This window comes from Leptosomus discolor, chromosome 18 (genome assembly GCF_034619465.1).
Source record: "Leptosomus discolor isolate bLepDis1 chromosome 18, bLepDis1.hap2, whole genome shotgun sequence".
Classification (NCBI taxonomy): domain Eukaryota; kingdom Metazoa; phylum Chordata; class Aves; order Leptosomiformes; family Leptosomidae; genus Leptosomus; species Leptosomus discolor.
In genome coordinates, this window is record NC_141408.1 from 10,948,736 (window position 1) to 10,972,034 (window position 23,299).

General features: G+C 41.3%; 1 protein-coding gene across 1 annotated transcript; it reads right to left on the minus strand.

Moving 5' to 3' along the window:
- Window positions 1–508: 508 nt before the first annotated feature.
- On the minus strand, window positions 509–23,244 carry RPA1 (replication protein A1). Its single transcript, XM_086475132.1, has 17 exons — window positions 23,188–23,244; window positions 22,838–22,885; window positions 22,494–22,572; window positions 21,825–21,933; window positions 20,897–20,985; window positions 16,182–16,268; window positions 14,880–15,012; window positions 13,841–13,943; window positions 12,669–12,737; window positions 12,331–12,523; window positions 11,118–11,257; window positions 9,341–9,489; window positions 7,911–8,043; window positions 6,683–6,859; window positions 5,267–5,374; window positions 1,879–1,965; window positions 509–1,532 (listed from the first exon to the last, which is right to left on the minus strand). Exons 1-17 carry the CDS (start codon window positions 23,218–23,220, stop codon window positions 1,425–1,427), a joined length of 1,845 nt encoding a protein of 614 aa, XP_086331258.1. The 5' UTR covers window positions 23,221–23,244; the 3' UTR covers window positions 509–1,424.
- Between the last annotated feature and the right edge of the window lie 55 nt (window positions 23,245–23,299).

Genomic DNA, 23,299 nt, shown 5'->3' on the forward strand with positions numbered 1-23,299 from the left:
ATGAAGAAACAGTGCTCTACGGAGCAAAATAAACAAACAAACTTCGTTTTCCTACTAGAGACCCACTGCAGTATTGCCTGGATGCTTGGAGCTGTGCAGCAAATGCCAAGCTGTGAGCTGCAGCCAGGGAACACATAATTAATGTGATTAGGAGCACACAGAGCTAGCATGCTCTGCTGACTGAAAAGCCCAGTAGCATAATTACTGTTTTCTGTACTAGCTCTATGTCTGAACAAATCTCAAAGCCTGGTTAGTTTTAGACTGCTGTGTAAACGTCAATAAAAATCCCAGAAGTGCCAGCTCATCAGCATTCTCAGGCACAGAAATGGTGAAAATATCACTGCATTTCCATGCTGTTAACATCAGGCAAAGAAGTCTCCATTCTTCAGTCTAACCTTAGAGTTTGTAATAAGGTAACATCTCCCCCAAGTGAATGCTTATTATGAAAGCTAATTAATTGCTTTCCAGCAATGAGAAGTCTTTGGTGTTCAAAGAAAGCAAAATTCACTACACAGGAATTAAACAGTGTTTATTGAAACAAAGCTCCCCCCATTTAAAGACCTGTTTCTGATTAACATCATTACGAATAAAACCAAAGAAAGTGAACATACAAACATACAAAATACGTATAGGCAGGGAATGTGAGCTGAAATCGGTCAAAAATCCATAGTATTAATTGAAGAGAAAACTAAAGCAATGCTTTGTAGTTGCCTAGATTTCCCTGGGGGATGGAGAGTCAATGCTTATCTGCCTTCCTCAGAAGAGACAATTTTGATTAATATCAGACCCATCTGACTCAGTCTATTAAACCCTGAAGGAAGGATATTCTTCAGATATAAGAGATATGTCTTTGATTAATAATTCTACCATATTGCCATTCCAAGCATTAACAACTGCATGGCACCTGTGGAAAGAGAAAGCCTTTGAATTCTATGGAAGGGAACTACCTTGTGCTAATAGACCTGTTCTCCTTCATCCATATCTGAAAGCTGTATAACGCTCTTCCTCCTGCCCTCTGCCGAACAAGTCCAGGTGTCAAGGTTGTCACTACTTTCTTGTAAAGGAGACACAATGGTTATATAATTCAGCTTTACCTATAGTAAGAAAGCAAAGTTACTTCAGACACTCTGCATGGTTTGCCTAAGGACCCTGGCGTTCTGTTTAGAGACTCCTCTTTAGAGCTGTTACAAATTAATAGACCACAACAGTCTACAGTACCACGGCCGTTCCAGTGCACTCTTACCTACCAGGGGCATATCTTCAGAGAAAGGCATTCTATCACTTAGCCCACTACACTGGCCTACCATGCACGGTGTAACTAATGCCAAGTTGCCACACACAGGGTGGGGAAAAAAAGTCAATGTAATATCTGCTACGGAGCTTTTCCTGGAAGTTCTAGCTTCAATCAGTCAGCACCAGCCTCCTCACCCCAGCTGAGCATTTCTCCTGATGCTTGCGATCAACCTCTTGCTGTATTCTCTGTAGTTCACAGGTTTGACATCCACTGCTGTAGCCTTAATACGAGATTCATCCTGCGAAAGAGAACGTAAGAGAACGCACCGCAGGCATTTGGTTCTAACCTCCTCCTGCTGCCCCAGTAACTTACTGCTCATGGTATCAGGGTCAGCTGGGAGCGCAAACCTGACTCCCAGAGCAGCTCTGTTTTCATTTGAAACAAGCCAGGCTTGATGAACCCGAGAGGGAGCAGTGTTAATGACAATGCTCCCTCCTTCAGTGCTCAAGACTGACAGTATTCGCCGTGAGCAAGTATCTTTGGAAACTCTGCCTCACAAACGGAAGAGGAGGAAGCCACCTCCTATGGAGACTAGTCAAACTACAAAATAATACTACATTATTCGCTTTTCGGGGGATACTTACATTGTAAGTCTCCAGTTTTACTCGGATCCTGAACTCGTACGTGTTGAAGTTTGCATTTTGGAACACCTCTTCAAATGCCTGCTCGTTCTGTGAGAAGGACAAAGACAGATATCAGCTGCAGACACCCCAGGCTTCCGGTAGTGCCGTGAACTTTGAGAACAGCTCATCTTTTGCTGATCTTGGCAAAACGGCAGAACTAACTAGATCATGTAGGCAGAGCTGAATCCTCCATCAAATTTTAGATGCCAAAACCATAAGGTAAAAGTTTTAAAGTAAAAGTTTAGTTCAAGGTGAAACCTTTTCAGCTACCTAAGCAAAATAACGTACAGTTGCAACGAATCTGCAGCCAAGTGTGCAGAATGAAAATACTACAAATCTACATGAGATTCTCTCACGCTGTTTAACTGGTTAATTTGGATGTTCTGCTACGGTCACAAACACTGACAGAGTTAACTGTTTCCATATTAATTGTCTTATTAGGCGTTCTGTTCCGCTGCTTATCCATCAAGGCTGTATGTATCCTTCACATCCTGACACAGACCTATTTAGAGGATGCTCTATAAAAAAAAAGTAGATGCATGTTTTGAACATGCTTTTATAACCATTAGAAGACTGTCATATTTACAACATAAGCTTCTTCTAATTACCACATGAACACTAAACATCATCATCATCATTTATAACAGACAATTTGTCAAAACAGAAGCAGCAGAGGAGTTGTGGAGACTGTGGAAAGTTTATTTTTGTAAAAATTAGTTGTAAAAACCTTTGCTGACATTCCACAAAAATCCTGCAGCCCCACGATGACACAGACAAGTAATTATTAATGCATTTATCTACCAGATGCACTTGATCAGTCACTCCAGCAGCAGACAGAGCATCTGATCTGGAATTGAACCCACCTCAGTTTCACTCATATTCCAAGTGTTACATCTGCTGTTTTTAAATGCACGCAGCACTATTTTACATTACACAGTGATTCTCCTAACGTTTAGAAAAGCACAACAAATGAAGGTGAACAGGAGTAGCTAGTTTCACAGACTGCAAAATTTAGGCATATCCTTCCTGAATATTAAAACCCCCTTCTTCTGACCATCGTATGGATTAGAGGATAAGAAAACTCGCTTAATAAAGCATTTGGCTTCTGTTTCCAGCTCTGCCACAAACTACGCTAGCCATTAGTGAGTGGAAAATGCCATTAGCATACCAGTCACTGCTACCCTACATTACCCCTTTGGTAACAAGCGCAGTGGAGAAGCAGATGAAAACCTTGCATGCATATCTATGCTTAGCGTGGTCACCGGCTGTACGTGGACTCACTACATAGTGTGAGCAGTGGAAAGACTCCCACCAACTTCACAGGATACTGCATCAGGTCTTCAGAGAAAAAAAAAACCACACTAAGAAAAGCTTACTGAAAATGCATCAAGTACCATTTTTAAAGGCTCATAAAAGTGTCAAATCAAAACCCATTTCTCCGGGAACACAAAGCATTCCCACTCAAGGGCTCATTCCATATTATGTTCCATTTTCTATCCTCAGCCATTTCCATTAGGCAGCTCTTCAAAAGACATTACATGTTTGTACTGTTACATAGGATCTGCTGTCTCTCCTTCCCCACCCAGTCCTCTTCAGCGTTAAAAGTGACAAAGAAGTTTTGTTTGAGCTCTAGCAGAGATTAAGCATGCCTGAAGTAAGAAAATATTGACAAGTTAAGAATGTCTGAAAATGGAAATGCAAAAGTGCAAGCACATCTAATTAGAATGCCCTAGCAGTACATCTTCCCACAGAACAGAGGTGTCCAGCCTTCATAATATCACAAAAACTCCGCACCCCAGAACCACATGCTTTGTGCTGCTTAACCCCAGAGAGCCAAAGAGCAGGAAATTTCCAAAAACCATTCCTGTATGTAAATGACAGGAAAACTAGCCCTGCTTTGCAGAAACAGATGAGGTCTACCACAGTGTTTCAGGACAACCAAGACTACAACCTCAACAATCCCTCCTGCTTTATTTCCTTCTCACAGCCAAGCAATGTGTTAACCAACAACTGGTATATCTGCAGAGCCCTAGCATCAGCAGTCTTAGCCTGGGAGCTCAGCAATGCTCATATGCAATTCAAGAACTTATTATGCTTTCCATATCATCATTTAAAAAACAAAACCAAACCAAACAGATTTTTATATGGGAGACAACTGAAAACCAGGAAAAGATTATTTTGGTTAGAAGAAAGGAAACTGCAGCAGAGAAGCATATAGTGATAAAGGGAAGAAAATACTGCCTGTTAGCGTTTAATGACTTACAACCTTAAAAACTGTTCTAATCTGTCAAACAAAGATCACTTAAGCATCTCTGCCCATGACCCGTTTTATAAGTCACAGTTTTCACACAACCCGAAGTTTCTGATGATATTTTGAGGGGAAAAAAAAAAGAGCCTTCAGCACTGGGCTAACACCCATTAGTTCAAAAAGCTCCCTGCCTACTTACAAAGATACATACAAAGTGTTCTGGAACTTTTTGGTTTTGTAAACAAATTTTTGGAACACGTTAGGGATGATGTTGTTAGCACTTGTGGCTAAAACAGGTTTTTTGCAGATATTTCCAAACTAGGTACAATGATAAAACAGCCTGTCCTTTCTATTGGAATCAACCCGTGTTAAAGCTGTCAGTCCTCTAAAGGCTGTAGTACTGTTGTCAAGTAAGTGGCTGTCTCTGGAGGTCCAGGTGATAAGGCCAGGCTGATCTCCAGCTTTTAACAGCCAAAAGAGCTCACAGTCAGACAGACTGACTGTGGGAGCAAACTATGGGGGAAACCAGGCAAGTCTCTGTTCTCCAGGCAGATGGCCCGTGGAAAATAATCCTGAGGAGAATAAACAAGTCCCTGCCAAGAACTACAAACTAGGGAGAAGCAATGATTTGTGAACTTGTAAAAGATACTGAAGTCCAACATCTGGAGAACAATCTTGGACTGCCAGGCCCCTGAGCTGGCCTATCACCCAGAGAATGGGCAAGACCAAATTCTTGCCACATGGAGTAGAATATCCCTTTCTTTCACACGGCACTTTGGTATTTGTTTTAATAACGCCGTTAATTTCCACAGCAACTACACGAACGTAACCCGCTGCCTTTGCCACCTCTGCTGACTTAGGAGTGCTACATGTGCGCACGCAAGGGCGCGATCGCGCTCTCCGATGGATAAGCAGTGGTGTTCCACACACACACCTCACAACTCTCTCCAAGTTGCCTTCAAAGTCAACATTACAAGAATATTTCCTTACCAGGAAGATCAAAAAAACCAAGAAATTTGAGGGCAGCCCAACAACAAGATGTGTGAAACATAGTTCAACCTCTAGACATTTACTGAAAACCCAATACGCTAATTGACTGACCTTTTCCTTCAGTTCTCCCAGGAAAGCTGCGTTTTGCCCGAGAATGAATTCTGCTGACTCTTGGAAACAAGTCACCCACTGGTACTCTAGACAGTCTGCAATGGTCACCTAAAAAACAACAAAAAACCCGAAAGGTTATCTCATCCAGTTGCCTGTTGCTCAAGGAAGACAGAAGACAGTACAAAAGAAAAAAAAAAATCTATTTCACAGCTGTAGTTTTAAATTTCCAGTAGCTATCGGAGCCTTATGTACTGTAGATACTTTCCATCACTGAGGGCAGAAGGCAGTGACTTACTACCTTTGGGTTGTTTTTTTTTTTAAGCTCCATAGAATGTCACAGTAACTTAATGCAAGTTAATACAGACAGTACATTGTGTCACAGGAAAAGGCCAACAAGATCACAGCGGTCCACGCTGAGGGATATTCAGCTCTGTTCTGCTGCCACCCATGAGCAAGAACAGGTAGCCCAGAATAACAATCACCAAGGGGGACACCAGTGAGACTGCCAACTGCACGTGCTTTGTACATACCTGGGTACTTGAGCATAAACACATGTAATACTACGTTATAAAGGAAACTATCAAAACACTCAAGGACAAGAAAGAGCAGCAAAAAGATCAAACACTAGCCTCACATGCATTTCCTGACGGCTTTGACAATTAGGAATGGGAAAATAGGAGACAGACTGTTCTGAAGGCCTTGATTGTACCCTCAGTACCTCCGTTATATTCTACAGGAATGATTCTGCTATGTAAAGTGGTTCCTGCATTCCTAGAAGTTATCTGCTAGAAATTATTCAGAAGTAGCTTGCGTTTGAGTGAGACCGCAGGGATAGTTCCCTTCTCTCTGCATGCCCACCTGGCACAGCATTTCTAAGCGGGAGATACAACTCTAACTTAGAATGTAAAACAGAAGAAGGTTCAATGCTTACGGTGTAAGCGGGCATCACAATAATAATCCCCAGACAACTTTCTGAAGCAGGCTCCATTAAAGCATGAGACAGAACAATACCGACCGAAAAAAAATGTACTAAATATAGGTAGCAGCTGTAAAAGTGCAATTACTGCTCTCCAGAAATGCCATTTAACTTCAGTTTATCTTCACTACTGAAGAGGCGTAGGCCATCTGTACTCTGCACTGCATAGTACACTTGGAAACCAGAATCAACTGAGCTAGCATCAACTTTTTGGCAAAGAGAAAAGCTTTTAATTGGAGCACTAGGAAAACAAACTGCTAATCAGCTCAATGAAACATCCCTCACTCAGGTACAGCATACAAGCCAGTTAAATATCCTCTAATCCACAGGCACCAGATAGACAAAGAGCGCTCCAACACCCCTTCTCTCGAAAGGTTTCTATTTGGGCTGTACAAGGAAAACCGTGAGAAACACACTCTCCTCTACATCCATTTACTTACCAGAAGCATCATGCGGTACTTGAAGTTGGGGAATTCACGATCGCACTTTTCACAACGATACAGTCCATTTTGTTGGTCTATCACTTTCTTATTGCAATCCTGAGAGGGACATGCCTGGTACATACAGTTCTCTTTGCGCAGATGTACAACTGTGCCCACACAGCTAAAATAATCTGCCTAAGAGAGTGAGTGTGCAACATTAGCCTCAAAATACTCAATGTTTTCCAATTCTGAATTAACTACAAAGGCACACATACTTGGATATTTAGGATTAGAAAGCTTAACAGCTATGGATTATTGAGAAACTGGAAATCAACCCCTCTGTTGCAATAATTTTCAGGCTTCCATTATGTTAAATAAAGTCCCTACAGCAAGATTATTTTGTGTTTCCATTGCAGGAGACTCCAATCGCTAGGTTTTCTTTAGATAAAGCATATTTGCTTCTCCATTGTGTCTGTCCAAATCTCCACTTTTTCACAGGATTAAGATTCTGCACTTTCCTATGCTTCTTCTGGGAGCCAATACAAAACCCAGAAAGCCTACTGTGTAGTATTACAGATAAGCATTTGATTGAACTATAGCCTACGGAACAAAATACCCACTCACCATACTAAAATAATCATCCTAATGGTTTAAGACCACGGTCGAGTCTTTCAACAGATAAAACAGAGGTTGCTTAAGAAGCGTGTGCAAAAAAATCACACAGAAAATAGGTGAGTTACAGGTAATGTTTTTTCCTTAGACAGAAGTTCTTGCATATCCTGAATGGCTTAGCATTTCAGTTTGGGAAAAAAAAAAAAAAGTTAAAAATAAGTCAAGAAGCAGTATAAGCCTAGAGAGGTTACTGGACTGGAATACCAGAGACCTGGGTTTTATTCCTAGCTTTTCTATTGACCACGTGTGCACCCTTGAAAACCACTTCCTCCTAATGCACCTGTTTCTCCTAGAACACTTTGTGCTATTTATATGAACGTCTTTGGGGTGAATTCCCCCCTCCCCCCTATTTACACAAGGCTTAGAATTCTCTTGCAAACACAGTATTGCATTGTAACATCAGCAACAGGCTTGGATTTATTTGAAAAAAAAAATTATTTAATAGCATAATTTCTGAGCAAGTAAGCACATGCTGCTCAACAACTGCACTACAACAAGCAGAACGCCTGCATAAAGTCTAGCTTTTTATTTCCTCCCCGATACACAAGGCTTGGACTCGGCGGCCACGCTTTACCTTATCTCCTTGTCCCAAGTTCTCAGCTTTGGCTTCAAACAGAGTTTTCCAATTGGTGTTTGCTCCAGATGCTGGCCCACCCCTCACATCAGAGATTGAGGCACATTCCAGAAGCTGCCCCTCAGAGTCAAACCTGGAATCACAAAGATTCAGTTCTATTTTTGGATAGCAGACCAGACAGACTTCTCGAAAGCTTACATTTAGTTTCATGTACTTAATACATAAGGGATTTTTTTATCAATGATTGCAAAGGAAACAATTACAGTAATTTGTGTATATTTCAAGCAAAAATAGCATTTCAGAATAAGTTAATAGTCCGACTTAATTAGCACCGTATTTTATAAACCCACAAAAGGAGGACAGCTTTGTTCTATATAACTGCAATTTGTTTGCCAGCTAGTGGTCAAGCCATGCACTGCATGCTTCTTAAAGGCAGTCAGATAACAAGATTTAAGGGCATCAAGATATTTCCATAATTAAAATTAAATTACACGGTACCATTATCTTCGCAGCAGCTTCGAAAGAAAAAGAAAATAGCATTGAAAAGATTATGCTTCCTCTGTTAAAATAAGAAAGCACAGCTTTTCAGCAAAAGGTTGTACTGCCACCCTATTGTGGTGTTTTTTTTGTGATTTGAGAAACACATCAACGAGACTCAAAAACTGAACTTAATTGAAGTGTGACAGCAATAGCTAAGATCCACAATCAATTTTATCCTCAACAACCCTCTGAAGCATGAGAGAACCACAGCTCAATGACAAATGGAGGATGCCATTATATTTTATCCACATTCGGGTTATTTAACTAGAACCTGAAAACCCAGGATTCACGAATCTGATGCTGTTGGCACTTAACCCTACTCAAACATACGCCACATCTCACCATTTTAGTAGTTATACCAGACAATTTAGCAACCACCTACAGTAGAAGCAATGAACCACCGAGAAATCACTTTGTTTTCCTGATAACAATAAAAACATTATTTTGCTATCTGAAAAATATCTGATAAGGAACAGACACTGGAAGAAGTCAACATAGTTCCTCCTGTCCATGCTAACAGGGTGCGTATCAGATTGCACACAATAGAAAAAGCCTGTGAAAAAAAATATTGTTCTCTCAGATCATGCCTCAGAAAGTGGAGCTGGTCAAGTCTGATTTCATGCTGCCTCCAAGGCTTTGGGTCAGCATGCACTACTCCTATTTCAATTTTTCAAGGTCTGTCATGGAATTATAAGTTTTTGAATTGAACAACTTAAGAAGGACAGCCTTTCAGGCTCTAGTGCTTTCAAGGAAGAGAAGTTTCTATAACACTGGAACCCAGATCCTCTGCTACCTTTCTTCAGTACTATACAGACTGCTCAAGCACAGAGAAACAGAATAAAACAAATACTCGGCAGCAGGCTGGAATGAATAAACATAAACACTCATACCATCCTCGGAGCTTAAAAGCCTCTGGGCTATCAGGGTTGATGACAACCGTACTTGAGGACAGGACAGACAGGCTTCTACCACCAAAATCAGAGACTCTGGCTCCTTTGATGGCTATCACAGGTTGTCTAGAACCATCAAACTGTTCAGCCTGCACGTGTGAAAAACCAGAAAACATTAGTAGCACACTAAAGGTACTGAACTTGTGGTCATAATTCACAGATCATGACAAGAGACCAAACCCAAATCAAACTATCTTACTCAGAAGGTAAGGTTTTAAATGGTATCACGAGGAGTTTAAGAAAAGGCAGCTAACAATTAAAGCTGTAATCCTAACATCCCATTTCCTGGGGAACCAGAGAATCCTGAAGTCACACCACCGGTTTGGAAGAAAAAGATTGGTCCCCTCCATGAGGTGTTTGACACAAGGATTTTAGAAAAGGAGATGGGTTATGGGAATGGAGTTTTGTCCAAACAGGAGAAATTATTTGGTCGGATTAGACTCTTCAGGAGATGAAACAACTCATCTGGCTTGACTGAGCCTATCATGTCTATGCCACTACATTTTAAAAAGCAGAAGTGCGTTGAGAAAACACTTTTCCTCAGCTTCCCATTTGCTGGTTTTAATCTCATAAAGCTGCTTTAATGCTGTTCAATTGCCATCAGTTTGTTATCCGAGTGAAGTCTGACACTAACAAAGAACCTCTTGGCATGAGAGAGGTTTTGCAAGGTATAGATTTTCTGGACCCCACACCACTTAAGCAAGGGGAGGATCACGTGCTTAAGGATTACAAACAAGCTGGAGGTACCAGTAGCATTCACTGTATCCATAAGATGCAAAAAGAACACAACACATATCAGTTTGGTGTTAGGACTGTTATAAAGGAGAAACAGACTCTAACCCCAACTGTGCCAGCTGCGAGCCATACATCACTTCCCCTCAGTGCTTATTGTTGTCTCTATTCTACAAGAAACAGATTTGACTTTGTAAAATGCAGACCCTGATCTCTGTTGGAAGAGTTATGCCAGGAATTAATTACTGGTAGCCTCTCCTGTAACAACCTAGTTCAACCTCAAAACTTTGTGATACCGAACTTCAGTTTACTTCATTTGTTATCAGCAGATGGTTAATGGTGTTTAGCTACCTCCAATATCAGCCCACTTGATCATTTAGCCATAAAGCATCCCTGTCAAGCTGGCAGGATCACTCCCATTTCATAGACTGAAACATAAATCCCTAAGTATCCACAACACTGGTGGAAAACAAAGCAGCCTGTTAAAAGGATAAAGCAGCAGTTTACTGCAACTACTCAAACTCTCAATTCCGAGGCGCTGATGCTTTAAACTCCTAGTCCGAGATACAGCCTCTCAGCCCTCTAGTTAAGCAGCAATTTATGCAGGGTAACATGTATCCCACCCGAGGAACAAAACTAATCTCAAATGAGACAGCCATAGCCACCAGGCTTTTCCATAATCAAACTGCAACTCGTATCCTTTCCTAAACCAGAAGCCTGTTATCTTCAGTCTTTGGGCTTGAGACGTAATGTCTGCAGTTGTTCAGAACACATTAGTCAGATCATGTCAGCAGTTTGTCAGAGAAAGGTTAAGAACATCACACCTGAATGAAACCAGACAGCCTTTCACCTTCTCTCTGCCCCTGATCCTTAAACACCCAGGACCTGTCTCAGTGCTATGCCCATCTCGGATGACAACAGCACACTCATTTTCTCACCCTACACAAAGCAACCTTTGCTTAAGAACAGGTAAGAGAGCACATACCTCATTTCCCCATAGCGTAGCTGTCACCAGTTTCCCTGATGTATCCATCAGATGCACGTTCCTCTTCGATACCTCCCTATTGTTAGCTTTCACTGTAATTTTAGTGACATCTTCATAGCTCTTACAAATTCCAATTACATCTGAAACACAGTTACGATTTAGTTAGAGTTGTGATCAAGGGTCACAATTGGAGAATACAAGATCACAAGAGAAGAATTCAAACCTACTGTCAGATTTTTACCTTGTATCCTAGCTCCCTATTCAAATCAAATCTGATATGGAAATTAAGTGTATTATGGTAGGAATGCTCCACTACAGAACTCTTCAGTGCTTTAATTTTGTTGATGAATTCATTAAAATGTTCATGAATGCAAGCCTCGCATTAGCAAGATCAAGGCATTGTACTATCTCTTCTCATCACAGCCTGTCAAAGGACTTCAGCCCTGATGCTGTAACGCACACCCTTGCTTTTTAAGCCCAAGTCTCTCAGGCAAAGAGTTTCGAAGCGGCTACAACAACGAAGCAATGGGCCAGTGCCTTCATGGGAGCCCTGTGACCATAAGTTGCAACAAGTCTGCGTGTTTGGGTAGTAAGAGCTAACACAATCCCCTTTGCACTCCCTAAAAATATACCATTTTTAATATTACAGATCTACCTTTAAATTCCTAGCCGAATGCCTCTGAATCACAGGCATCTTGTGCCTGTGAAACCTGAGAACCCTCGCCCCCACCCAAGCCTCTGATTTTTCCGGAGTACTCTGCCCAACAAATTACAGAAAAACAAACCTCCAATACTTCACAAAGCAAGCCAAAACAGTCATGCAACTTGGACTTGGATGCAATGAATTATGCCAAAATCACTACAGAGATAATTGGATAGTGAAAGAAAGCAAGACCACGGAAGGTATGAAATGCACACGTGCTGAGCAAGGACATTTTTCTTCCAGCCCTTTTCTGTGGAAAACAATGATCACAGTACAATAAACAAGTCTCATTTTCCATCTTTAGTTTGACGCACAAGTTTGAAGAAAAATCAGTTTATGTTGTTAGCAGAACAGGGGAAAGACATCTTAACAGGAAAACTGCCCAAGGTATTTTTAATGGCAGCCATCACTGGATAACTTCATTTAAGAGATCACACCACTCAAAGTATTGTATGCTCACTACCTCCCCAGTAAAACTTCAAAGCTTGTCATTTGGCTACTTATACTGACCAACGATTGAGTCTTTGGGTGTGTTCTCCAAGTCAGAGATGGATACAAATTCAAACTGAACAGATGGAAGATGCTGGGCATCATCACAGGGCACAACTGAAGTCTCATTAGTGAATGTAATCTCATAGTCATTCTTAACAGCTGTATATTGCTTGTTAGCAGTCTTCAAATTGCCTTTGGTAAAATAATATACCTACAGGAGAAAGCAATGAAACAGAGGGTACTATCAGAAGTCAGACAGAGAAAATAGATTGTGTTCACCTTTAAAAATCCTTGCTATGCTGAAGTTTCCTCTTTTCTAGTTCGTGTCAGTCTGTGAAAGCACAATGCTACCATACCTTGTTCAATTCAATGAGTGGAAAGAACTTGTCTGCTTGATCATTGAATGCAGTAGCTCTAATCTCGCCCTGCAGGAAAATAGGAGAGCTGGTCAGAACTGAAATTCGGCACAAAAAAAAAAATAAAAAGAAATCTTTGCAATGTTAAGTGGCATCAGTTCTACAGACACAGCGTAGTCTGCCAGCCTAGCTCCAGGCATGTGAGAAAAACATTCTCCTCACATTCGTAGTTATAGCTAAAATGACATATTCCACACCTGACCACCAAATCTCATATTCAACTCTCATTAGTATATCTAGAGCTTCAGAATGAAATGCTTAAGAACTACATATGACATACACACACCTCTGAAAAGGTACTCTTAAAACTGGCATTAATTGCCATCACGTGGAAAAAATAATCAAACCGATCACGCAAGTTAGCACACGTACATTGTGATCTCCCACTCATACATGATGTCAAGTCTTTAAGCAAGAATTAATAACAATTATGAACTCACTAGATATAAATATTGTTTTTAAAAAAAATTGAATAGACAGTACGAAGAGAAAACAAATGGCTGGTGACAACACGTTACATTATGTTTAGTATGAAATGTGAGGTTAATAATCTAGCAGAATCTTGTTTGTTTTCACGACAGAAGGCTGTAATTTGATAAGAGGTCTGATAAATTGCAAGTTTAGTTAGATTAACCAGATACCGTTCTCCAAACAAACCATAGATGAAATTTGCTAGTATTACAATAATTTGTACTCCGATTTCCTCATGAAAATGAAAGCTTGTAACTTGGAGGCAACGCTCCTCTCACTCCTGGTTTTGTAAGGTGTATTTAAGCGAGGATGAGACCTCGCTCTCAATCTACAGGAAACCACCACTAACCTCAGTATTAGGCTGTCAGTTTCCATAAACAACTGTATTTTGAAGCTGCAGAAACTCAGTCACACCCTATAAACTTTGATGAAAAATAAGCAGTAATGCCGTACATTTAAGACTTCATTCTAGATAAAAACTGGGTCTTCGATGCTCAACTTAATGAATACAGGAATACAAGCTTCATTTGTAATAAACCCCCCCAATATTTCCTATAATAGACTTTATTTCCTCTATTCTGTCTTTATGAAGGGTTCATCAGCATCTGGCATACATTATCTTTTTCTCACAGGACACTTACGCTTTCATCAACAAGCTCTATAGAAAAGAGCTTTCCTTCACCACGGGAGTTGCTCCACGTGCGGATCTGGCCTTTTTGGGTAACACGAGCACAAATGGTCCACCTGAAATCATGCAAGATATCACTGTTCTGTGCCTTTTTTTTTTCTTAAAAGATATTGAATTGACAAACCTTTGGCACTGGAATGTCACTATGTAAAAGCCAGAATCTTCCCACGCACCTCAGCAACTCTACTTCCTTTTCTGCTGCTTTCTATTTTAATGGCATGGACCATTAAAGGCAGAAAGATGTGGACAAAGCAAGAAAGCCAGCCATAAAGCATCCAGTAAGATAATAGTAGTGAAGAATCCTTCTGCACAGAAGCAGGCCTCAAACCTCTTACTCTTCTAGGGTACATTTTCTCATACAGCAGTTTGCCTGGTCTGAAAAGCCATGCTAGAACTCAAGAGCTCAATTATAGGATTCACATTTACCTTGGGTAATCAAATCAGTTTGCATAACTTAAAAAATGTCATTCACGAAATAATTACATCCTCATGCTTTTCAACAGAACAGTAGCCAAAGTGAATAGCTTACTGAGCTGTTTCGCCATTAAGTTACCAAAAAGAAGGCTGCTTTAGGAAGAAAGTCAGTTTATTTTCAACTCAAATATTAAAAACCAATCAAGCTTAGCAGGGTAACTTCACCAAGACAATGCAAAGGCAAATCTCAGATTGTCAGAGTGTTGATGAAATTAAAAGAATGAAAACCAAACAAAACGAACAAAAAAACCCAAACAAAAAAACACCAGAAAAAAAAACAAATCAAAAGAAAAACCCAAACAAGAACCAAAAAACCAAACCAAAACCCACACAGCTGCTTCTATGGAGGCTTTTTTTGTTTCTTTCTCTGGGTGGTTTTGTTATTGTTAGCTTTGTTTGTTTAAAGTCAAAAGAACTCAAAGAATGATTTGACAGATATTCATAGACAAGAAAGCAAAAAGCAGCTACTGTTCCTTCATGCCTGTTACATTAATACCTGGCAAACCACGGCAACTCACTTGGATTGGTACGGGTTCAAGCTGGCAATCGGCACTACTTTGGCCTGCGATCCCCCTGGTGTCTTCACAGAACTGGGAGCACTTGCTTTACCAAACTGGTTTGAGGGAGCATGGTACTTGGGAGCAGCAGGACCTTCCAAAAACCACAACAAAACATAAAGCATTTCAGCCCTGCAGACAAAAGCCAGCTTAAAACCACTTCATGCTGCAAGGTCAGGCAGGACTTTCCCTGCCACGCTATGGGGAGCTGCAGAGAAGGCAAAGTTCTACTTAACACTGGCCAGACACTTCAAGCTCCATTCACTGCGCTATGTGGGCACCACAGAGTGGCTAGAAGTTTGTTGAATCACTTCTGCTCTTGGCCACAAGTGTTTTCTAGGCTGCAAACTGCTGCAGAAGAGACACTCTCAGACCTTTAGAGCACTTACACTGGAAATGGAGATGTGTCCAGGGCCAGTCACTTAAACACTGTGTAAGTGGGAAACAACTAGTTAGCAGTAAATTCTCTAAAATATGGCACATCAAGCTTTAGATCTACACCGTTTGGGGGAACAACTAAAGAATGGTACCCCACAATCAAATAATTTCCTGACATAAAGTAACACTGCTAATTCTAAACTCCATCTTGTCAACGTATATACATAGAACTCTTTATAATCAGGTTTAAGTACAGGAAGAGCTCGTCTTCTGCTGCAGTAAGCAAGTGTCAAAATTCTACCATTTCAAAATACTCCTTAAACACAGGGGTAAAGAATACAGACAGGTTAAAGCAGTACCGAGAGCTAGGACTGACAACTTCTTTCCTTCAAGAAAGTCACAGGCTGACATTTAAATTGACTGTCTTTTTCAGTATCTCACTATTTAAAGTCTTGATCGAAAAACTGCATTTATAGATGTACTATCAAATAATTCCAGTCCTGTACCACCTAAACTGTTTGGCCTGAGTAGCTCAGCATCGATAACACGCCTGTTGGCCAGCTCCAAACTGCAGCCCACTTGGGTGTCCACGGAGCACTGTTTCAAGAATGCAAAATTACATCAGACTAGATGTTCAGCTTACACTGCTTCATCAAAGTTGTTTCCTATTTTTTTTCCTTGGGGAAGAAGAGGGAGGGGGGACAGATTTATTAAATCCAAGTGTACAGTAGCCTCTTGAGAGAATTCACCGTGTCAAGCTGTGGGTTAGTCTTTAATGGAGCGTTTCTCGTGCAACGCCATTACAGACAGGATCTTTTTAATTTTAAGCCGTAGTTTTACACTGCACAAACGGGAACCAGAATTCCTGCCCCGTGTTGCTCTTACCTGCCACTGACAAATTGCCATTCTGTTGCTGTGGTTTGCTGGGTGCCGGGTTGGCTGCTGGAGCTGAATAACGTTGCTGCCCTTGCCCTGGTAATCAAATGGAAAGAGACCATATAGGACAGTAGGGAGCACAGTAATTAGAACTACCCCTAAGCCTTTTTAGAAAATAAAGCTTGCATTAAAAAAAAAATAATTCAAAACACATGGAACACATGCTAAAATTCAGGTGTTATAAGACACAGCAGTAGCAAGCTGTCTGTTAAACAATACTACCATGGAGGAATTTCAGTCACATCTCTTTCCCCAAGCAACTGCTTTCTACTTCGCAAGAATTCAGAGTTGACAGTTATTTAAAAGGACAGCATTTAAGTAATCTTGACAACTTCTCAGTTTTCATAGGGTTCTATTGCTCTGACAGGTAGTTTCTGCTACTACCTAACAGCTAAGATAAAAACTGTAGGAGAATTTCCTCTTAAAACTCAGAAAGGGCCAAAAACCCACTGGGTAAAGTCAAACCTGTGACACAAGATAAAGAAAACAACTGCTATATTTTATTTCCAAAATATGAAGATGTTTAATATGGGGGTGATGGAGTCATCATTTCAGCATTCACCAGGGTCCCTCTTGGGAAGCAGCAGTAAATTGCATAGGGAGCAAAGCGATGCTATAGTAAGTACACATCATGCTTTTTTTTTTTTTTCCTCCCAGATTCCAGGACTTTTACTTGCCTTACAGTGATGATAAATTACAAGAGAAAGAGCAGAGTGACATATCTAGAGAAATAGCACATTAGAAGACTAATCTACCGTTCAAAAATTTTACTTCCTTTACAGAATAATTGTCCTATCACATTTTGCCTCCACATGAAGAAATACCCAACATTTTTGTCTTTTTGGATGCAACTAATTCTTAAGCCATTGGTTTGCAGGAAGTCCTAGGCCTGAGCAGGCAAATCCCTCCTGATTTGGGATGTGAGGCAGAAGACGGTCAGAGAAAGCGGAAAAGAAGGTCAGACCAAGCCCATGAGCATCACGAGGAATAGAAGCAGAGAATCCCAGAGCAGAAGGGCAGGAAAGGATGGCGCAGAAGTGAGGTAAAGGAGCAGAAGCAACACAAGGAGACCCTGATGTAGCGTCCCCTGACACTGCCTAGTCCACAGAGGTAACCCTCTGGTTATTTTTAATCCGAAACAAGATCCTTGCACAAAACCCAATCTGCTCCTCTAACTTGCCGCAGTAGAGTCACGTCGGTGAACTGGTGACAGCAGTCTCCCTGGCAACAGAGTGACGTCAAACAGCAATGTGTATTTACTGCAGAATCCACTAGATGGAGAAGCCAGATTTCACCCTCGCTCAGCTGCCTTCAGTACAGAGGACCCAGTCAGGGTCAGTGCTCAACACCCCAAATTCATTTTGTGTAAGAGAGGCAGAAAAAAACCCAACAAAAGACATTAAGAGAAAAACATGTCTGGTCAGGGAAAGGATACTCAAGAACAGGAATGTGCATATGAAACAGCAAGAGGCTTCCCTGCTACCCTTGTTCCAAATGTTTTTTTCCTCTAGGACTTTTTAATTAAAGAAAACCCACCAAAAAACCAAACTAAAGACCACAGACATTAGAACAGTTGTGTATGAAGAAACACAAATTCACATTTTAATGGCTGCCTACCCGTAGCCTGGTGTTTCTCAGCAGATTAAAAAAAATATTAACACATCTGTGCACGCGTTCAAATACAGAAGTAGCAGCAATACCTCTCCAATTTTCTCACTTGTAGAGTTTAGGGACTCCTAAACCATGGTTTTTGGCGGCTGGTGGCCTACACATCACTTAAGGTGCTCAGAAAACTGACTCTTCTGCTGGAGCTGAAAGAACACTTGAAATACTTGATCACATTCCTGCTCTACATTCTGGGTTAGTCAAACCCAAGACCTTTGGCCAAAGCTAACCACACAGCCCACTCTTAAGGTAACAGCTGGATAACAGTAGTCCGTTGCTTCAAATAATCTGTTACCAAGAGGTACCGCTACAGTGCCATGGAGACAGCCCTGTCCCAGAACTGAGCAGCAGCATCAAAGGGGGGGAAGAGGAGGGAAGAAAATGCACTTTGAAAGAATGCACACCAAATCACAATGGTGGGAAGGGCAAGAATAAAGAGTTCAAGTGAACATGTAAGTATACAAACATTTCAACACTGAAAGATTAATGACAGAAGTTAAACACAAGTAGCAAGTAATTGTCATAGCAAGAAGAAAGTCCAGCATCAGAGTAATTTGAATGAGATTAATGACAGTAATAACATTACTATCTAGTTTTCAAGAAGAACTAAACTGCTCAATCTTAATTTTCAATACTATTATGAAATGCTGCCTGGAAAGTTTTTATGATCTGTATTAAGAAGATTGTCTCCAGCCTCCTTGTTAGGCAGATTAACCACCTACTGCTCAAGTGTGAAGTGGCCAAAAGCCAGCTTCTCACTCCCTGGGTCCTACTGTGTATTATAGGAAAGAATATTCCTTAATCCTAGGTCTAGCAATTTGAGATATGTGTTTCAAATAAGTCCACAAGTAGGACTAAACGCTCTTTTTGAAATACCTGAACTTTTTTTTCCATGAAAACCACAAAGTGCTCTCAGATACTCGTTCTGCATTAGCTGAGCATTCCTCAAAAATACAATCTCTCAATATACACTGGAACTTAAAGAATCTGCAACTTGAAATACACCTCTGCCATTTTATCAAAGCCTTCATGACAAATCAGGCAGCCCTAAGAGCAGAAAGGCTGGGTTAAGCATACTTAATCTGAACCACTACCCTCCTTCTGTAGCTGAAACCTCATTTAGTATCAAAAAAAAGGGTATGAAGTCTGCAGAACAATGTCAGTGCTAAAATGAAATACACACCACATCAAATTCAGCAATTCTTAAGCATCTAGTGCAAGACCACGCTTACTATGATCATAGACCTGCAACATCTCCAAAAGCATTTAGATTTGAAAACGTCATTGCCGAGTACTTTCGTAAGCCCCAAATGAAGAACACAACTTTGATGAAAGTCACAGCAATTTTACCAAAATTTATAGTCTTAAAAGTGTATTTTCAGCTCAGTTCTGTAAGATATCACATTCCCAGCCGTTCCTAAGCAACACTACGGTAACTGAAAAACACTACAGTTCACAAGCTCTTGTATCACACAAGCAAGGGAAATGGGAGAAAGGCACAAAACAGTCTGCTCAGTACCTATTCCGAAAATCTTGGTCTCTACAGCAACTGTGGGATTAAACCATAAAATCTGAGATGTCAACACATTTTTTAAACAGCAATTAGCTAAGTAACTATCAAAGGAACAAAGGATTCTTTAGGCTCATTTAACAAACGCCCCTCTAATTCCCTAGGAAAAAGAAAAGTTAATGAAGAAAGATGTCTTTGCAATGAAGTCTAATTTCTACTTCGATTAGTAAAGCAGATTTTTAACCAGAATGGCAGCGTACCCACCACCACTGTTTGTCCCAAATACCCTACAGAAAACTGTTGTCACCAATGTGTGGTCCCTCAGTAATAAAAATATATTAATTCACTTCCACCAGGAAAAAAAAAAAAACCTCTTCAAGAAGAGCTATTTGCTATTAAATTTCAGCCATTATCTGTATATACGTCAATGACAGAACTGTTCAAATATTTTCTTTAAGTGCTTATTATCCTCTCTCTTTTTTAAAGATCAGAACTGGAAGAACAGAACATACTTTTGAACATATCTCAAGGGGGGAACAGAGAAATATTAATTCAAAAAATGTTTGCCTGAGAACTGTAAGCTCAGCACAGGAAAATGAGGAACGTAATTACTTATGCAACATAATAAAAACAAAAGATCCACAGCAGGTCAGATTAAGGTCCACCCAGTGCATCATCATCTTCCAGATGGCAGGGCAGGAATGGGTGCTTAGGAAAGTCTATACCCTGGCTGTGTTTTCATACCAGACTCTCATTTATGTACTTGGAGCAATCTAAATTTTAGTGCTTCCTGAACCTAACATTCATACAGAGGATGTATTGTTACGTTTAACAGCCTTTAATGGATTTTTCTTTCACATCTAATTGCTTTTTGAAGCTGTGCCAATTTTTGGCACCTACCTCAACAAGTGCCATAATTTAACTATGTGCTGTTTGGGGGTGTGGTACAACCTTTGTTTTAAAACCACCACCTGACAGGACGAGAACTAAAAAGCATCCAATGAACACAGAAAAGAAAGACAGATTCATCATTCTTTATTCATTCCCTCCATGCCATCTTATACTTTCATAGATCATTACTACTTCTTCCTCCTGCTGTTTTCTTTCCAGACAGAAGAAATTATAATCTATTTGCTTACTCATTATGAGGAGACACAGAATAGCTTCCGCATACTTACTGGAACTCTAGGTAGAGACCACAAACGTGCAATAAAAACCTCTCAATGTTGTTATAAGGTATAGATACTTTCCAGTACCATGGAGAGAGTGAAGCTTCAGCCATGCTGTAGAGTTTATTAAAATATGAGCAAAACCCATTTTGTGTTACACAAACAGAACGGATTTTCAAGATGTGGACATCACTGTTCCAGGCATAAGAGAGCTGAACATGTCTGACTGCTTCTTTTTAAGCGAAAGGAACAAGACAGCTGAACAGCTGTCATACCAGACAGGTTGTTCAGAAAGCTATTTGTTTACAGAGGACACTCACCTTCATTGTACGGCACTGGGTTGCCAATATTCCCACCAACCTTATCAGCCGTCTTCAGAACATCTACATCCATCAGTATCACCACTCTCCTACAAACACACAACAGACAGCAATAAAGACTTTCACTGCCTCTGCAAATCTATCAGACCCTGAATATCCTTTGCAGCAGATAAGAGAACCAACCATCAGGGGCTGATTCTTTGGACACGATCTGGAAGACAAAAGCTCTCTGCTGTCAATTTAACACTCTCATGAGGCACAAGCAGGCTTGAAACAGTTACCACGTTTCACCAAAACCAGAGGATGGCGTGCTGAAGGGGCACACAAAAATGGCTTGAAAACAACGTAATGTTTTAAAAGTATCAAAACCACGCAACATTTTACAAGGAAGAACATTTGCCCGGCCCCAAAAGAAGTTCTATTCCCTCCACAAAAATGCTGAATAAAAAGAATATGAACCTCAGTTCATATTCTCCTAGACACATACATAGTTTTTCTATAATCGCTTCACTCAGATCCCTTCTCATTTTGTGACATCCTACCTCCCTACCATCAAATTTTCATAAAAGAAAGACCAGGTTCCACAACACCTAAGCAGCAAGAAAACTTCATTGAGGTTTTTTTTTCCCCCCCGACAGCAGATAATTTAAAGTGAATTTTAATGAAACTTAGTACAATTTGGAGCATTCCAGCTGGAAACCTCCAATTACTAAATCACTGTGCTAGGCATAGCTGCACCCACTGCAGTCACAGTCTGTAATTTTTTTAGTTCTGCTCTTGGTTGTGCTGTGTGCTTTACCTCCTGCGCCCTAAAGATTGAGTATTTTCAAATAATCCCAATCAAAAGCATTTGGCCTCTGAGTCACAAAGGACAGAGCACCCTCTAGCACAGCTGCCTTTCTGCAGAACCATACTTAAACATATATACCTTCCATCTTTCAGGCTGTTGACAATGAACCTGTTAACCTGGCAGACACACTGGGCTGATAAGCGTTCCTCTTCCACCAGAGGGTTCAGCTGTGTTGCCAACATGAATGCTGCAGAAACAGAAGTAAAACATTGAAACAATTAACACCCACCAGCCTTAAAAGGGGCTGCCATGGTTGGCCACAACTTTCCAGCCAGCCTAGCGTTGCATTAGATCTACAACTCGCTCAGTTCATTAACACGTAGAAAACGGAACAACCACAACCACCACCAAGTCGCCAAAACTGAGCATAAACGACACTGTATTTATTCCCCAAACTTCAGAGTGGGCTGATAGCTAGAATGATCATATATCAGTCAGAGAAAGATTAAGCTAAACTACTTTAAAAAAATCACCGTTACAAAAACACATACAGGTTTCTGTATTTTCATTATAACCTGTAGCAAGTTAATTGGTCAAAGCTCACAAAGAAGCTTCCAGAAGAGAAGGACTTTGTCTAAATGTTAACATGCAGTTGCACACTTCAGAGTCTGCAGTCCTCGTGTATGCCACTTCTCCCTCAATACTCATTTCATCACTTTGCACCTAGACATTGGACCAAAACCTTTTTTTTTTTAAAGCTAGAGATACTAACAGTGCTAAAATGTCACTGCTGCTTGTCATACTTACAGGAGAGTGTGTTAACCCCATCACTCATCAACACTCGGTAACGTGGTGGCCCGTTTCCTGTAGCAATAGCCCGTGTATTCTATGGGGAAACAACAGATTATTAGTTCTCATTTGTTCAGGAACTCTTAAAAAAACTTATAGTGGCACTGTTAGCAAACGATCTATTTGGCTTTTTTGTCTTTTTGAGCACCGATACCAACAGCACAGCCTCAGTCACATAAAACAGAATTAAGAGTACATCAGCCTCGCTCTCTGCGGGGGAAGTTCGGCTGCACTCCGAAGCCTGTGCAGAAGCGCAGGCGGTCACTAACGGACTTGTACAAGAGGTCACGGGGAGTACTCACGATCACTTGCAGCACGGGCTTGGAGACGTTCTCCCCCTGCATTATGGCCTGGAGGGGAAAAAAAAAAAAACCCTCAGGAAGGTGCCACCACCTCGCTCAGGAACGCTCCGAGACCCACAGCTGAGGGGGGGGAATGCCACGGAACGGCCAGAGCCATTAGAATAGCCGTGAGCGCTGGGGACCCGGCCTAGGCCCTCCCCGCCTCCCGGGACCGGGCCCAGCTCCGGGCCTGGTTTCTCCCTCTCAGGACCGGGCCGGACTTGGTGCCCAACCCCCTTCCCCCCAGGCCTGGGTCTGCACCCCCCCCCCCCCCCGCCCCAGGGCCGAGCCCAGACCCGCGGGCCCCTCACCGCGATGGCACCCTCGCTCAGCCGCACGCTCATGGTGCTGCGTACGGTGCTGCCTCTCCCGCCGCCGCTACCGCCAAATCCTCCCGCCGCGCGCAGCCATGCCCCCCTCCTT

Coding starts and splice junctions, on each gene's coding strand:
- RPA1 (XM_086475132.1), bottom strand. CDS start 23,220: ATGAGCGTGCGGCTGAGCGAGGGTGCCATCGCG. Junction 11,258..12,330: donor ACCCAAAGACTCAATCGTTG/GTCAGTATAAGT, acceptor ACTGTGTTTCAG/ATGTAATTGGAATTTGTAAG. Junction 6,860..7,910: donor ACTTGGGACAAGGAGATAAG/GTAAAGCGTGGC, acceptor TCACTCTCTTAG/GCAGATTATTTTAGCTGTGT.